This window comes from Sminthopsis crassicaudata, chromosome 1 (assembly GCF_048593235.1).
Source record: "Sminthopsis crassicaudata isolate SCR6 chromosome 1, ASM4859323v1, whole genome shotgun sequence".
Lineage (NCBI taxonomy): Eukaryota > Metazoa > Chordata > Mammalia > Dasyuromorphia > Dasyuridae > Sminthopsis > Sminthopsis crassicaudata.
The window spans coordinates 605,996,060-606,013,117 of NC_133617.1; the positions used below are offsets into that span (position 1 = coordinate 605,996,060).

The 17,058-nt window shown below is 35.9% G+C and overlaps 1 protein-coding gene across 1 annotated transcript in view; it reads right to left on the minus strand.

Moving 5' to 3' along the window:
- Positions 1–17,058, minus strand: part of IL31RA (interleukin 31 receptor A) — a 52,738-nt gene that overhangs the window by 18,289 nt on the left and 17,391 nt on the right. The window contains exons 5-10 of the mRNA XM_074282498.1: positions 15,750–15,910; positions 12,648–12,799; positions 10,345–10,501; positions 8,978–9,060; positions 5,833–6,049; positions 2,245–2,427 (exon numbers count right to left, since the gene is read on the minus strand). Coding sequence (XP_074138599.1) covers positions 2,245–2,427; positions 5,833–6,049; positions 8,978–9,060; positions 10,345–10,501; positions 12,648–12,799; positions 15,750–15,910 — 953 coding nt within the window. The remainder of the gene's footprint in view (positions 1–2,244; positions 2,428–5,832; positions 6,050–8,977; positions 9,061–10,344; positions 10,502–12,647; positions 12,800–15,749; positions 15,911–17,058) is intronic.

Sequence of the window (17,058 nt, forward strand, 5' to 3'; positions counted from 1 at the left end):
ATTGTTTACTGTAACAATGAGATCTGTATTTTCCAGCCCTTTCTGAAAGGGTTCTGCCCATTGCTGATTTTCTGATAAATTGTTTCACTAAAGGAAATGGGCAAAACTTTGTACTTCTGACAAAAAAGGTTTCATATTTCTTTACTAATTAATAATGTTCTCCAGTTAAGAAGAGAGAGCTAAAACTTTTCAGGACAAAAACAAAACAAAAAAAAAAATCTAGTCAGAACAAGAACAACCCACTTCAATGTGGATTTGGTTTGGGGGTCTCAGTTTATTCACCTATAAAATGAGGGGGGGTTTCAAAGTAGAAAATGTCTAAGCTTCTTCAGGTACCATACAGTTCTAACAATAGCTTTTACAGACTGACAACTAATCCTTTGACAGCACAATAACCATGAATAGGTTGATGAGCTCTTGTATTCATCTTCCTTCCTCCTAGACAAAATCAATGATTTCAATACCTTTAGCTGGACAATTAGATTGAATGCACGTGTCTGATAAGTGCCAGATTGGCAGCACTGTTCCTAACACATATTGCCCTGAAAGTTGAAGGCTCTGCCCTCCCCTTTGGCAGCTAGAGGAAGGAGTGCATTTCTAGAAATTAAGGTTCTGTGTCCTTATTTTAACCTGAGCAACCATTTTCTAACTCTCCCCACCCTGAATATCTAATCAGATATATTTATATCTGAATAAAATGAAATTCAAGCCTTTTAATTGCTTGTGATTCCTTATTACCTTCTGAATTAGGTTCAGACTACTTTACCAAGGCATTCAAGGCTTTCCAACCTTATTTCCAGTCCCCTTTCATGCATCTTGCACTCCTTCCTCTGATCCCCACCTCCAAGCTGCTTGCTTCTCTTTGTCCTGCAACAAGCTCTGTGTTCTCAGAGCTCCATTGCTTTGCTCAACCTGTTTGTCATGTCTGGAATACCCTCAGTGTCTGTACCTGTTGAATTTCACTCATCCCCTACAATGGAATTTAAGATTATCACCTTTTTTAAGAGGCTTTGCCCCACCATGTTTTGAAATTCTTTATTGTCTCCTTGCCTAGGGCCTGGTTAGCTTTCTTGAGGCCCTTCAGAAGGGCCTTGGTTTCAGTAAGGGGAGCAGGAGGACAGGCCAGCCACCACAAGGCTGATAAAGATGGAATCAATATCTCTCCTTGGTTCCAAGAGCTTGAGCTCCCGCTTCCCTTCGTCTGTCTTCTCTGGCTCTGACTCTGGCTGAGTTTGTCCCAGCTTTATATGTTCTATTTTAATTACATCATCATAGGTGTGAATCTTGTAGAACTATATTAAGTACTAAGTACATGTACTGAACTAGAGAACTATTAATCACCATGCTAAACTAGATAACCATTGTCTTTATCAATTCCACTGAGTTAGCACCTTGTAAGAATCCTTGTTTTAAGCCCATAACATCTCCCACTTGCTTTTGTTTTAGAACATAGGTAGTCACACCTTCCCTGACTTCTCAAGGAGGTGAAAACCCCCAAAATGGAGGTGATCATGCCTTCCCTGACTCCTCAAAAATGGGTGAAAACACCAAAGGAAATGGGGAATCAAACTAGATTAGTGGGTTTCTGAAGGGTCTCACTTGAAACAGGATAAATCCATCAACATGGGAGGTATTACAAACAAACAACATGAATCAACATGAGGAATTATACATGTCCATAAATCCTAGAAATAGTCCAAAACCAATCTATTGTCCATTGCTTCATGTGTCAGGGAATCCAATGATTCCTGCAAGTTTTGCAGTCCTGCAATAGTCTCAGATATTCACTTGCTGTATGATCATGGGCTAGCCACTTAACCTCTGTTTGCCTCAGCTTTCTGAACTATAAAATAGAGATGATAATAGCAACTATCACAAGGAATTGTTGTAAGGATAAAATGAGGTAATATTTGTAAAATGCTTAGCACAGTGCCTTGCACATAGCAGATGCTTAATATTATTGCTTATTCTCTATGTTTTTTTTCCCATTTCTGGCATAGGGAAAGATAAATAAAAATTGCCTCAAATTCTTCATCAAAACAGTACAAATGAACTATCTTCAGCTCCTTGTTGGCCTCAGCCTTCAAAGAGTAAAAATAGGTAATATTCACAACTATTTGCTAATGCACAAACTCAGCTGATTAAAATTAACAGTATTTACACTTTGGGGGAAATTGAAGTTTGTTTTAAAATTATTACAATTAACTATCAGCCTGCACTACTAAAAAGTAAGACTTTAGTTACCTGCCCTTCCTGTCCAGTTCTTGGTTTGTGAGACAAATTCCCAGGACCTCTTGAAATTCTCCGTCTCTGGATCTGGGTACCACTCAATTACCCATTGGTCAACTTCTGCATCAGAGGTCTGCCACCACACCTCCAGGTGGTCCTGAGATTGGTGCACCTGCACAGCCTCAATGCACTGGAGAGCTAATGCACAAAATGGAATCGACCTTATAAAGCATCACTTGCTCAACATCCAGTAAAAGTGCCCCAAAGTATGCATTGCACAAACCAGAAGACATGGGACATGAGGGAAGGAAGAAAGCTCAAATTCAGACAACAAAACTATTACATAAACAAAATAGGGTTTTAATCCTCCCAATCTCTCCTTTCTGTTTTTTTCATTACCCTCTCAAAGATACCATTTGTATAATTCTACTCTACCCTGCCTCTTCCCTTTTCCTTTATTTCTCATGTCTTCTCTCCATCTCCCAGTAGAACTAAGTCTTAGGAAAGTATCTAATGCTTCATAAACACTAAAGTAAAATTGACTTATAAAGCCAAATGTGTTGCCCTCCTGGGAGGGTGGGTGGGTGTGAAAATGTTTGGACTGAAAGCCCTTTATAGCTTTTCTACCTCCACTTTATTTTAGTGAATAAGTGATGGAAATTTTGAGGGAAAGGATTAAATTTCTAATGGTAAAATTCCAGGAATCAAATGAGGGGGAAGAAGAAAAGTGATATCCAAAGGGAACTTCCAGATGATGCCAGGTAAATCCACATGTTGTTTACAGGTTCAGCAGACACCACAGCACTAGAGCCAGATTTTATAGGAGGGAATATACAGATGTGGTCTCAAATTCAAGCTGTGGTTTGAACAGGAAGGATGATTTTCTACTGAAAATACATGATTTTACTGATTTCTAATTCATGAAAGCAGAAAGAAGAGAATCACAGGACCTCCTCCAACCAACCCTGTCCCCATCCTCCACTGAAAAACACCCAGCTTGGACTTCCTGGTCAAGTTGTACTTAGAATTCAGACTCATATTCCATCAACCATGTCCAGGAGAAGCCTGAGGACTTACCTACTAACCCATATTTATCCTTTAAGAGAAAGAGGAATCTAAATGTGAATAGAAAGGCTTTTTTCAGTATGGCAAATTAGGAAAAGCCTCATGTTACAATAGTTTAGAATTCTGTTCATAAAATACTGCCATGGCTTTGCCAGTCTCTAAATGTGCTCTTTCCTCTCTGCTCCTGCTGGGTCCTGACCTTACTCACTCCACTGCCAGCACATGGCCATGATTCCCCAAAAAAGAGATAGAAGATATAGGGATCCACATAAGGGCCAAGGAATTGTGGAAAGAAGGTACTATATCCATAAATCATGTCTAAGAGCCCCATGAATCTCTCCAGTAGGTTCTTGCAAGTGTGAAGGACTTACTATTTGTCCCAGAGAAGCCTCCATTTCTAGCTCATTTAATCTCTGAGAGACCTCATCCCAACTTTACACTTGTCCTGACAGGTCCCATTCTCAAAGTGAGACCAGTTACATCTCTGCTCCAAGGCTCTGATTGCTCCTCAGGGCTAAGATGGTGACTTCCAAACTTTTGAAGCTCCTGAGATTACATTCATCATCAATATTGTTTTCATTTTTCTCAGCAACTGTAGGGTCACATGTCTGCAGCTTCATGTTATCTCTAAATGACAGAAGGTCATACAAAGACACCTCTACCTCTTGGGGATCTGTATTAGCTCATCCTACTTAAACACAGACGGGAAACAAAAAAAGAAGATCAATTTTTTTCAGATGCCATTTGAAAAGCCTTTTATCCATTTTTGGTAAGTGGACTAGTAACAGTAATGCAATACTTATCCATGCCTCAAAGCCCATCTAGGGGACTGCATTAAGTCAAGCATAATGCACAATCTCATAGGGGCTGGACTCTCATATGCCAGCACACTGTTGTATAATGCATTTTAATTAAATTTCTTCTACTTCATTGGTAATGAATTTTTAAAGCCATACAGTTAAGTCATACATATGGACATCTCTAATGTACCATGTTCATGTAATAAGGGTCTGTTGAATGAAAATACATAAGAAAAGGAAGAAGGTAGAGTTTTCCCAGTGGATAGGGATCTTGTAAGAGTCTTACTGAATAAACATCACCCTAAAGGCCAACAGTTACTATCTCTAAAAGTCTAGAACTTGGGAACAGAGGTAACTATACTTTGAGAACCCTAGAGACTGGCATTAGTTTCCTCATCTATAAAATGGGAATGATAATAACACTTACCTCCCAGGGTTGCAAAGTGCTTAGCACAGTACCTGGTACATTGTAGGCACCAATACTATTATAAGATGATATATTTGTGTGTTTTAATATACATTTTGCTAAAATGGTTTTTCATTCCAAAAATATTCATTCATTCAAGTCCAAAAGATTGAAGTCTATTAGCTTCCCAGTTCATAAAACATTTCTAAAAGCCTAAATTCTATAATGCTGTCCAGTTACATTTGACTCTTCAAGACCCCATTTAGAATTTTCTTAGCAAAGATATTAAAATGCTTTGCCATTTCCTTGCCCAGCTCATTTTACAAATGAGAAAACTAAGGTCAACAGTATTATATGACTTGCCCAGGATCACATAGCATTAAGTGCCTAATTTAAACTCTGGTCCAGGCCCAGCTGCCCCTCTAATTCTTGTTTGTGCTCCATAAGCCTTAGGGTAGCAGGCTTGCACTATTTTTTCAGGCTCCTACCTTGAATACCTCACCCTAAACACTGTCTCCTCCCTTTAGAGATAGTCTTAAAATTTGCTTGGATGCTTAATTTTCTGTTTCCTACAAATCAGTTTTCCTGCTTTCTTACTATAGTGGCAGATGCCCAGTATAAGGCTAGATAGAAAGGATAGCATCTAAACTCTGGCCGTTCCAACAGCTTTAGTTCAATATCTATTCTAGTTGGCTTTGATTAGCAAGATCCTAAGTTGTAGGAATCTGGAATTTAAATCACTCCATCCTAAAATGGATTAGTGAAAATGATTGCTGAGTTCTAGTTGATTCTATATATCTTTTTCACTAGCTTTGTAATCACATCTCCCTCTCATGAAGTCCTTTTCAGTATCTTTTGAGGATGGGTACCAAGAAGTTCCATCTAGGCTATATTATCCAGGTGTCATTAAATTTAGAAATTAACCCACTCCAATTATAACTCTAGGAACTAGGTGGTGCTGGGAATAGTGATGGTCCTGGAGTTGGGAAGATTCATCTTCCTAAGTTCAAATCTAGCCTTAGGCACTTATTAACTGTGTGACTCCCTTACGTTATTCACTTAACTCTATTTGCCTCAATTCCTCATTTGTAAAATGACCTGGAGAAGGAAATGGCAAACAACTCCAGTACCTTTGCCAGGAAAATCTCAAATGGGGCCACAAACAGTGGTCACAAAGGCTGAAACAATTGAATAACAACAATGATAACTCTTCTCCCCATCCCCACCTTAATGTCACCAAAAGTGTCTCCCTTAAACATAAGTTCCCTCTATGGCAATTATTTAGTTGGTTCAAAAATCAAAGTATTTTCTATTCTATTACAAGTAACATACGTTTTTCATGAACAGCTGGTATTCTGAGTGTCGCTTCTGGAGACACACCATCAAATGTACTGTACACCACAGTCACCAGGTAGGCACCACTTCCCAGATGTAATTTAACTTGTTGATTGGTCGTCATCTTTGTTTCTTTAAGAGTGGTCTCATTTTCTGGAAAGTACCAGATGTTGTAGCCAAGTGTTTTCCTTACGCTTGGGTCTGCTCTTGCCTCCTACACACAAATAATACTGAAACTACTACCAAAATCACAACAGATGTCACTGAAAACAGGCAATTTTGTAAAAGGGGAAATAGTGATGATGAAGGATTTGTGGGACTGATTCCATAACCAAGAAATTACCCTTTGAGACTAAATAGCACAACGTGGCTAAAATAGCATGACTCCTTTTAGGATTATCAAATCCTTTGAGGGGATCCCTATTTATGGGAGTGCTGTAGAGGTCATAGTACCCACCATGAAACCCAATTAAGTAAGAAGTCTTAGATCAATTTGAACAGCTCTCTCTCTCCAACCTCCTTCCACTTAACCCCATCAATGGTTGATTAATCCCACAAAAGGCTGGTATAGTCACAAATGCATGCCTAATTATGGCCTGTTCCTAGGCCATCCAGAAAAATACAAGCAAAGATTGATTTCAGAGTTAACCTATTCATTTAGTTCCACTCTAGGGCAAGTACCAGAAGTCACTAATCCAACCAAACTCTTGAACAAGGGCCAGAGAACTACTAACCAACACTTTGTTCTAGGGAAGCAGAGCAATGCCCAGCTTACAATTAAAGAGCCAAAAAAAAAAATGTAAAGGATGGCTTCAGAGAAATTTGAAAAGATTTCTATAAATAGAGGCAAAGTAATGGGAGCAAAAGTAGAAGAATAATTCATGTAACACCATATAATAACACTATAAAAACAAAAACAAAAAAATTAGTAACTCTAATTGATAGAATGACCAACTACAACTCCAGAGAACCAATAATGAAGCAAACAATTTACCTCTCAATAAAAAGGTAATTGACTTGGGGTAAAGAATCAGATATATTTTTATATGTCTAAAATGTAGATTTTTTTTTTTGCTTAAATAGGCATTGTTAAGAAAATTTCTTTTCTCTAGGGATATCATGGAGTCACATATTGTAGAATTAGTTCATTGGGACTCTGGGATTTATGTGCACTGGCACAAAAGAAATAATATTAGGTATTCTTTTTCTTTTTCCAATTTCCAAAGAAGAAATTAGGAGGAGGAAAGATACTAAGAGTGCCAACTCCCAAAAATCAATCAGTCAATAAATAGAGACCTTAAAACATTTAAAAGAAATTGCACAGGAGAGGTCAAAAGGAAGTTTAGAAGATAATATAGACAAGCAAGACAGTTTTGAAATTATAGGTTGAATTTAATTCTATGTTTTTAAAAAATAACACTTTCATACATAATAGAAATTCATGGTTTCATACATAATCATCTTTTTCTGTTATACTTTGTATATAGAGACATTTGTTTTAAGTGCAGCTTTTTAAAATTTGTAAACAAATGAAGGGCTCATGAAGCCCCATCTGCTTACAGATATTTTTCCCTACTCCCAGGCCATCATAAATCTGAAATTTTCAACACTGTATTCTCCTTCTATAAAATCACTGTTACTTGAGGATCATATTCCTACATTTAAAAAACACCAATGTCACCTGGGAAAGAAAAACTGCTGCATTAGCCAGGATCAATTTGTCAGACTATCAGATTCCTTCAGAAATAGGAAAACAAGGGCAGTTTTAACAAACACTCCACAAAAAGGCAATCACTATACAGAATCTGATTATGGGATACAATGGGAAGCACCAGGAGCAAAATTAAAACAAAAACAAAGAAGGAATACCCAAAGAAATGTGTTCTTCATCTAGATCACAGCCTGGGTCTACAGACATGTTTGCATGCTGTTCAAATTTGCAGGAAACAGCTGGGGTAGCTAGAAGTTTCCCAAAACTATTTCTTTTGTGCCAGAGCACATAAATTCCAGAATCCCAATGAACTAATTCTACAATATGTGACTCCACGATATCTCTACAAAAAAGAATAGTAAATGCTGGCCATGGATTAGATTTTTACACTCAGTAAAATAGGCAACATCATCTATTGAATGATGATATTTATTCATCCCAATATCAGAAAAGCCATTAAAGTTGTCATTACCTCCTCACTTTCCATTACTTAAAGTATTCATCTCCTATCTTACTTACTCTGTCTCCTTTCTTCTTTCTCCTCTTTTCCTGTTTCTTTACATCTCTCTTCTCTCTTTCCTACCTCCTTGTCTCCTCCCATCTTTTCTCTTCTCATCTCCTCTCTTTTCTGTCTCTTCTCTCTTGTAATCTTTCTACCATTCCTTTTCTCCTTTTTATTTTTTTCTTCATTACCTCTATTTCAACAACTCTACATTTTTTTTTATTTTCTCTTTTCTCACAGTCTTTCTCTAAAAGAATGACTTGCTACAAACTGTTGTTGTTCCTTTTGGAGAATTAACTGATATTTCCAATACCCACAATGATCAACTAATTCACCTATTCTTAAATCACTGCTTTTCAAACTAAAAGATCTTAGAGGGAAGTCCCAAGGAGGAAGTCCTCCCTCACTTCAATCCAATTCACTTGCATGTCATGCCATTTGTAACATGCCTTCCTGGCAGTTACAATTACTAGTCTGCCCTAGGCCCAACAGAGTACCTTTGACCACTGACCTTTGCAGTGTGAACTCTTCCCGGCTCGCCTCCCCTGAGGCCTTCAAAGGTCTCTGGCCACAATCTCTTGAATCTATAGCTTAATAACCGGTAGCGCACTCAAGAACAGCCACGTGTAATCTTAAAACCTACCTCCCTGGTGTGATGAACCTTTTTTAAGACCAAAGGATAAAAACATCAACAACAAAGGCTTTATTCGTGGCATTTAAATTGTGATCTACACTGTTGAATAGCTTTTTCAATATCATAGGTACTATCCTTGCAGATGATTTATGTAGGGCTAGATAGAATTCTTTCTATTAAAAAGACAATTGTGAACTGTGGAGGATTTCCTGAGCCTTTTGGGCAAGGGAATATGAAAAAGATTATGAAGTTCTAGTAAACTAGTGGAACCTAGTGTGTGACATGAGAACATTACCTTCCATAACAGTTGCACTGTCCTCCCTCCATCAGGCTGAGCTGGCCCAAGAACTCTCCACAGGTCCAAACTGGAATTTGGAGCTGTGGAAAATGAAGTGTGAGATGATTGGTTTTCCCAAGCTACTATTATAAGTGAGGCAGGATATTATTAAACAGAAGGACTTGAAAGAATTCACCAAGCTGCTGCTAAGGAAGATGCCATTTGGAAGCCCTTGGTTGTGTCTGTGCTTTTGAAGAGAGTGGAATCAGAGAAGTGGGAGCAGAGATGACAAGAATAACTTCAATCTGTCAGGCAAAGTAATTAGTTAGTGACCAGCTAGTTCTCCAGACATGTGAACAAGAATCCCCTCTCTGTTGCTCAAGATGGGATTCCCTCTTGAGGAAGAACAGCTCATTCCATTTTCTGGCAGCTCTAACACAAGAATTTTTTCCTTACATCAAGCCTGAATTTTCTTCTCTGCAACTTTCAGTTTGGAGGTCGAGAATAGCTTAAACCCTTTCTTTCATTTGATACCCCTTCAAAACCCTACTACTTCTCTAAGTCTTCTCTAGACCAAATAGTCTCATTTCCTTCAACCAATGTTTATAATATATACTCAAGAGGTGTAAAGATCCTGGTTACCCTCTTCTGAAAGCACTCCAACTTATCATTCATTGTCCCTTTGTACATGTAATGTCCAGAATTGAACAAAATACCATAGATGTGATTTGACCTGAGTAGCACAAAATAGGACTAATTTTTATACTATTTATCTCTTTTCTTATGACTCACCATTTCTTTTATCTGTACAAAATAATGAATAACAATACTCTGCAGAGAAAAAAAATAGTGGTTTAGGATTTAAACAAGTCCCTTTATCCTGAAGCATATATTTTAAGACTTGGGACTAGTAACCTTAACTCCAACATCTCTGGGTTTAGAACCTTTGAGTCAGTGGCCTTCGAAGGCTTGGAAGCTTTGGAATCACTGAGCTTTGTGACCTTAGTACCATGATAGCCTTGGAGTCAGACTTGGTGACCTTTGTTTCAGACTGGAAGTTGTGGTCAGATGTTATGACCCCAGGGTCAGACTTGGTGATTGGGGGTCAGTGGTTCTAGGGACCTTAGAGTTGGGCTTCATGATTCTGAGGCCTGGGCATTTGGTGCTGGCCCTCAGGCCTGTGTGCTTGGTGACTTCATAGGGCCAGCATTATAGTCAGTATTACAGAACCAGAGAAAGGAAGTGATGTCCAAGGTCACAGAGATAAGTGACAGAGCTCAGATTCAGGGTCTGGTCTTCAGACTCTTAATCCTGTGTTAGTGCCACTCAATAATAATAACTGATGATAATAATAAATAAAAATAAATAATAAAAGATCAGCTTGCCTAGTCCCTCAGTTGTTTCTATTCTCTCTTCACTCCAGTTGCTCCAGAATTTTGAGGTGACCATCCGGCATCGCATAGAGATGGCATATTGCTGCAGAAGCAGCAGACCAGTGAGATTATATGGTCCTTCATTTTCCAGGCTTTGGTTATCTAGCTTCTGAAGAAAAAGACAGAAACAACAAATTGGAAAAGAAACATAAATTTGTCCCACCTCCATCTTATTTAAATGAATGCAAAAAAATTGCCCTTACATGTACTTAGGGGAAAAAATTAAATAATATTTTTAAAAAGAAGTGGGTGACATATTTCATCTTTGGTCCCTTGAAATTATGGTTTGTCATTGCCTTTATCAGAGGTCTAAAGCATTTCAAAGTTGTTTTTCTATATAAAATTGTTATCATCTAAATTATTCTCCTTACACTCTGCATCAGTTCATAAATGTTTTTCTAGTTTTTTCTTGAACAGTACACTATATCATTTCTTACAGCATAGTAGTATTCTATTAAATTCATATACCATAACTTGCTTACCCATCCCCCAATATGCGGGCACTCTCTTAGTTTCCAACGTTTTGCCACTACAAAATGTAGCAGCAATATTTTTGTACAAATGGATCCTCTTTCTCTGATCTTTTTGAGAATATGAAGCCAGCAAAGTTATTGCTAGGACAATGGATATGAATATCTTAGTATCTTTGGGATTATAGTTCCAAATTGTTTTTCAGAATGGCTGGACCAATTCAATGTTCCATCAATAAAGCATTCTTGTTTTTATATAGCCCCTTCAACATTTGCCATTTACCTTTTTTTCACTTCTGTCAACCCGATGGGTATGAAGTGTAATGCCAGAGTTGTTTTAATTGAAGGTTGGACTCTATGGCTTCAAAGGATCTTTTCAGTGCTAAATACATTATCCTATCATACTGTGTCAGAGTGAAAGGAGAACAAAAGAAGAGAGTAACTACATATAGCTTTATTAAGGAGTTTGGCTGAGGTTTTTAATTGATTGATTATTGATTTGAAAGTGAGAAGAAATATGGGATGACAGTTTGGCTGGAAGGGTATATATAGTAAGATTTTTTTTTCTTAAGAAGGGAGGACTTAGGCATATTTGTAGGTAGTAGGAAAGAAACCAATCCATAAGAATAGATTGAAAATGAGTGAGAAAGGAGGGATGGTGAAAGGAAATAGAAGGAAGAGAATCAAAAGTTCAGGTAGAAGAGCTGGCCTTGGCACAGAGAAAGGTCTTCTTTTCATCAAAGACTAAAGTGAAAAAGGAATTAACGGGGCATAATGTCAAAGAATTTTAGTGTGTAAATTAGGAAATTTAGGGCAATGGCCTTTGATTCTTTTTTTTTTTTTAAATAAAGGCAAAGAATTCAGCTGAGACAGTGGAGGACAAAGTGCTAAAGAAAACTTGAGAAGAAAAGAAATCTGGAATAGCCCATGTGGTGAGTAGAAAAGAGAATCAATTAGGAAGGAAGAAAAGAAGTGCATACACATACACACACACACATATATATATGCACACACATATAAATGGAAAGAGAGAGAGAGAGCTTTGTTGAGAACAGATAAAATAAGTAGGCAACAAATGATTTAGTAACACGTGTAGAACTAATTATAAATAATGCCAATATTTCATAAATCAACATAGTAAGTAAATAAATTGTCAAATCCACTGGACTAGAATACAGACCCCATCACTCAATTATTAATTATATATATATATATATATATATATATATATATATATATATATATACACACACACACACACATTATATATGTTTGTGTAAATATGTGTATGTGTATAATATGTATGGTTATTTGTGTATTGTCTGTTCTATTCACAGTTAAAATATTCAAAAGACAGGGATTATGGTTTTGCTTTTCTTTGTATCCCTAGCATTTATCACAGTGTCTGGTACATAGTAAATGTAAGCACTTCTCAATGATTATTGACTGATACTGATTGTTACTTACCTACATTATTCTTATCCCTATAATTGCCTTTTTCACTTTTGGGCTTGACATTGTGTTTTCTCAGAATCAAATATACTGACTTAATCTGTACAGATTTACACAGAGGCACAGGTCTCATTTTACAAAAGGTAGCAACATCATATTTTCACAACGTAAAAAGCAAAATAGAAAAATGAGGTGGTGAGGGGAATTTATCATTCTCTGTCAGCTACTTTCAGTGTAAAGTCAGAAAGTTCCTACTATATGCATCATTGCTTTTATCCAAGCTGCCTTTCATTTGATAACTCTGGAAAAGGAACTCCATTTCATAGAACTTACCCAATTAGTACTATTCACTCTCCTATATCTCAGTTGGCATATATATGAACCTGCTTCAGGTACCCCATTTGGTTTACTCCATGTTACTTGAAGCATATGTTTAACACCTGGGATTGGTTTCACAGTTAAATTGGTAGGTGGCTCTATTTTCACTGAAAATAAGAACAGGAACAAAAAAAGTCATATGTACAAAGGGGATGAGAAGACATAGCCAGAGATAATGTAATTCAAACTGAAAAATATTAAATCTGAAAATTGATTTAAATCTTAGATGTTTTAGGCCCACTATCACTATATTCTAGTCTAGACAAGGATAAGCAAAAGGGATTCAGGGAGGAGAGGGCAGATAAAATGCCTGCTTTTCTATGGAGCATCCCTTCTCCCCTAAATGATTGGAGACCCCTATATCTTGTGTAAAAATGATAAGAGGAGGCAAAATTCAAGCAACTCAATAATGGACCATTATTCTAATCTCCCTCCAACTTCATCTTCATTTCTTGAGATGGATTATATTTCCAGGGAGGTGATTTGAGCCTCTCAATCTCCATTCTAATAAAAAAAAAAAATCCTTGATTGATACATGTAATCAACCTATTAGCAGTAGCTATTTTATTCTCAGTTTCTAAAGTAAAAATGTCCTAGAGGCCAATCTAACTACAGGTTAGTCATGTTGAGGATTATTGTTATTAGGTTTCATAATTTGGTAGAGATAGACTTGATATCCTCTTAAGTTTCTTCCAACTTTAAGTCTAGATAGGAGGGCCCTATCCCTCTTAGAGAGGAGAATATTATACTGCGAAACAAGAAAAAGTCATCAGTTACATTCTTTCTGACATCAGACATATGGGAAACCCTGTCAGAAACATGGAGGTAGTAGCTTAATCAATGCAAAATATTTTTCTGATAATATATGAACTAGTCTTTTCCTACAGTCTGCTGTAGCCCTTGCTGCAAAGAATGAAGAGAGATGCATTTTCTTATCTCATCTCCAGACACATGTTTGGCCTTTATATACAAAGGTAAGTTCTAGATTTTCTCTTTGCATTTAAATTTAAAGTATGTGTGTGTGTGTGTTTATGAGTGTGTGTATACACACATACATACATATATATGTATGTATGTATGTATATATATATGTCTGTGTGTATGCACACACATACATATCTACACACATATATACATTTTTTCTTCTTGGTTCTGTTCCCTTCATTATGCATCAGTTCATTTAAGCATTTCCATGCTTCACAAATTCTTCCTATTCATCTGTTTTTAAGGTACAATAACATTCCATCACATGCCTATACCACAATTTGTTTAGCTGACTCCTAATTGGTGGCCATTCACTTTGTTTCCAAATTTTTTGTTACTATAGAAATGCTTCTATGAATATTTTGTGTATATATCGGACTTTTCTTTCTTTGACCTCCTTGAGGTATATTAATAGCAGTAAGTTCCCTGGGTCAGAGGTTACTGATATTTTAATCACTGTCTTAGCATAATTCCAAATTGCTTTTCAGAAAGGTAATACTAATTGATAACTTCACTGAAGTATATCAATGTGACCATCTTTCTATAACCACAGCATTGACTCGTTCACTATTTCCATCAGTGTAATATTTGCCAGTTTGCTGAATATGTATGATATGAAATCTTGAGTTGATTTGATCTGTATTTCTCTTATTATTATTTAATCCAATCTTTCACATAGTTGCTTCCAACTTCCAAGTCTTTTAAGAAATGTTTATACCCATCTCACAAACATTTATCCTTTGGGGAATATCAGTTAGTCTTACAAATTTATGCTAGTTCCTTAGATATTTTGAATCTCAGATCTTTTTCAGAGATACTTGGTACAAAGATAACCAATAGTTTTCCCTCTCATCTATTTGCTTTGATTTTGTAACTGCAAAGTTTTTCAACATCATGATATGAAATTTCTCCATTTTAATCTTTGATCATCACCTCCCTCCCTTCTCTGGAGTTGTAAGTGGTAATTTATCTGGCCCTTTATGTTGTGATTTAATATTAAAGTTTTATAAACATTCTGAGCTTAGCATAGTAATGTAATACAAGTTGAAAGTCTGAAAATAATTTCTGCCAAACCGCTTTCCAGTTTTCATAATACCTCTTCTCAGATAGAAAGTTCTTCCTTAAGCAATTTACACTATAAAAATATAAGTTATTAATATAAAAATAAACAATTTTTCAAGCTTCCTTAAAACTTGAAATAACTCACTGACATATAAAAGAACAAATTCAAGAGCATATAAAAAAGTAAAATGAATAAGTCAAAGGGGTCTTTATCTTATGCCAAGCCAGATTTAGCAAGACTACTGCGAGCAAAATTTAATTAGTCCACTAACAAAAACATTTAATTTTTCTTCCTTAAAGATAATCTATAATCCATAATTCTCACTAATTCAAACTGTCCTTTATTCTTGGACCATATGAAAAACTAAAAGTATCATAGATATTTGTGTGAATAAAATCATTTGTATCATAGACATACTGGAAGTTAAGAAACATATAATTTATATGAATTTGACACATTCATATTCCCATATTGTTGTTTTAAAATAATATTTAACATTTAAAATATCAGAATGAAGATTAGCTCTATCAAGAGACCGAGAAAGGCAAAAATTAATGAGAATTTTTCTTTAATTTGTGGCAAGGGATGCTTCATTACGCAAGGGAGAAAGGAGGAATGTATTTAGAAATGAAAGCAATGTAAAAGCATAAAATATAAATAAATTTAAAGAAAACCATTTAAAAGGACAAATGAGTATGAGTTTTATTGTCTTCTTTTTCCCTTCTATATAATCAAAGAAGAATTGATTGCTTTAAGCATAATTAATACTAGAAGGAAGAGACGGGAGTCACTGAAAATAGAGTTCATTTTTCTTTTAGGTTTTCTTTCCCACAGGTATTATCTTGGCTTTGGTTGGGGGTCCTTTGTTTTGTTTTACTGACAAGGTAGTTTTCCTGTGGTATATATATAATAGCATCTACACAAGGCATTCCTGAGCTAGGAATTGGCTCTAAAAGTATGCAGACAAACACTTTAAAATAAAACTTTTTATACTACCAGCTCACACTCACCTATGTGTTCCAAGTTCCAATATGTTATGTTAGACTTTTGTTCACCAAAAACATTTTTGGCTTCCACTTTAATGGAGTAAGTATCAGGATAAGACAAATATGGGTAGGAGAAAGAACATGATGTATGATTCTCACTTCTGCATGAGTCTTTTCTTTTTCCACTTTAAATATAAAAATGGTTAGACATTAATTTAATGATTCAAAATTGACCATATTAATAATAAGAAAAATCATAATTATCAATAGATACAAAAAGAACTTTGGACAAAATATAACATACATTTGTGTTTTTTAAAAATACTAGAAAACAGACAAATGGACATTGATCTATCCAAAACCATGAGCTAGAATTACATATGCTGGTGTTGTTGCCAACAAAATCAGGAGTAAAGCAAAGATGTCTATTATCACAGCTACTATTTATTTTAAAGCTAGCAATGGCAACAAGATAAGAAAAAGACATTAAGGGAGTAAGCATAGGCAAAGAAGAAACAAAATTATCACTTTTTACAAATAATTAGATGATGTACATAAAGAATTCTAGACAGTCAGCTAAAACTAAATAAAGCAATTAATAATTTCAGTAGATTTGAGGAATATAAAATAAATCTATATAAATCATCAGTATTTCTGCATATTTTCAACAATATGGACTAAGAAGAGATAGAAAAGAAAATTTTATTCAAAATAACTAGAGAGAATACAAAATACTTGGAAGATGTACCTTCAAGATGTACATAGAAACTAAAAGAACACAATTACAAAACATTAATTACAGACATGAAGACAGATCTAAACAGTTACAAAATATTAATTGCTCAAGGATAAAGCTGTTAGGTTCTTACTAAGTGCTAATGAATTCATGAGAGTTCTGTTTCTGTGACCATAAAGTCACTTAATCACTGTGTAAAGGAGGGTGCTGTCTGAGTGGGCAAAGGAAAATCACACACATAAGTCCTTGACTTTTGGCAAAAGAATAGATTTCATAATCACACAAAAGTCATGGAATGGAAAGGCTAAAATCTTCACAATGGCCTTCCTATCTTACAAAAGAATTATACAATTGATAAAGATTTGTCATATGCCTGTATGCTTGCATACAATATGCTTCAAGTTTTCCTCAAGTGGGAAAAAATCATTTTTCAGTGAGTTCATGTTCTGACATGTTTTCCTTTCCTTATCCAAGGAGTTGTGTGTGTATGTCTGTGTATATGTGCTGTGTCCATGGCACCATGTCTCATGGATGCAAATGTTACAAATCAATAGCATAAGAACACATGTGCCAGAATCCAATCCTCCCCTGGGGCCA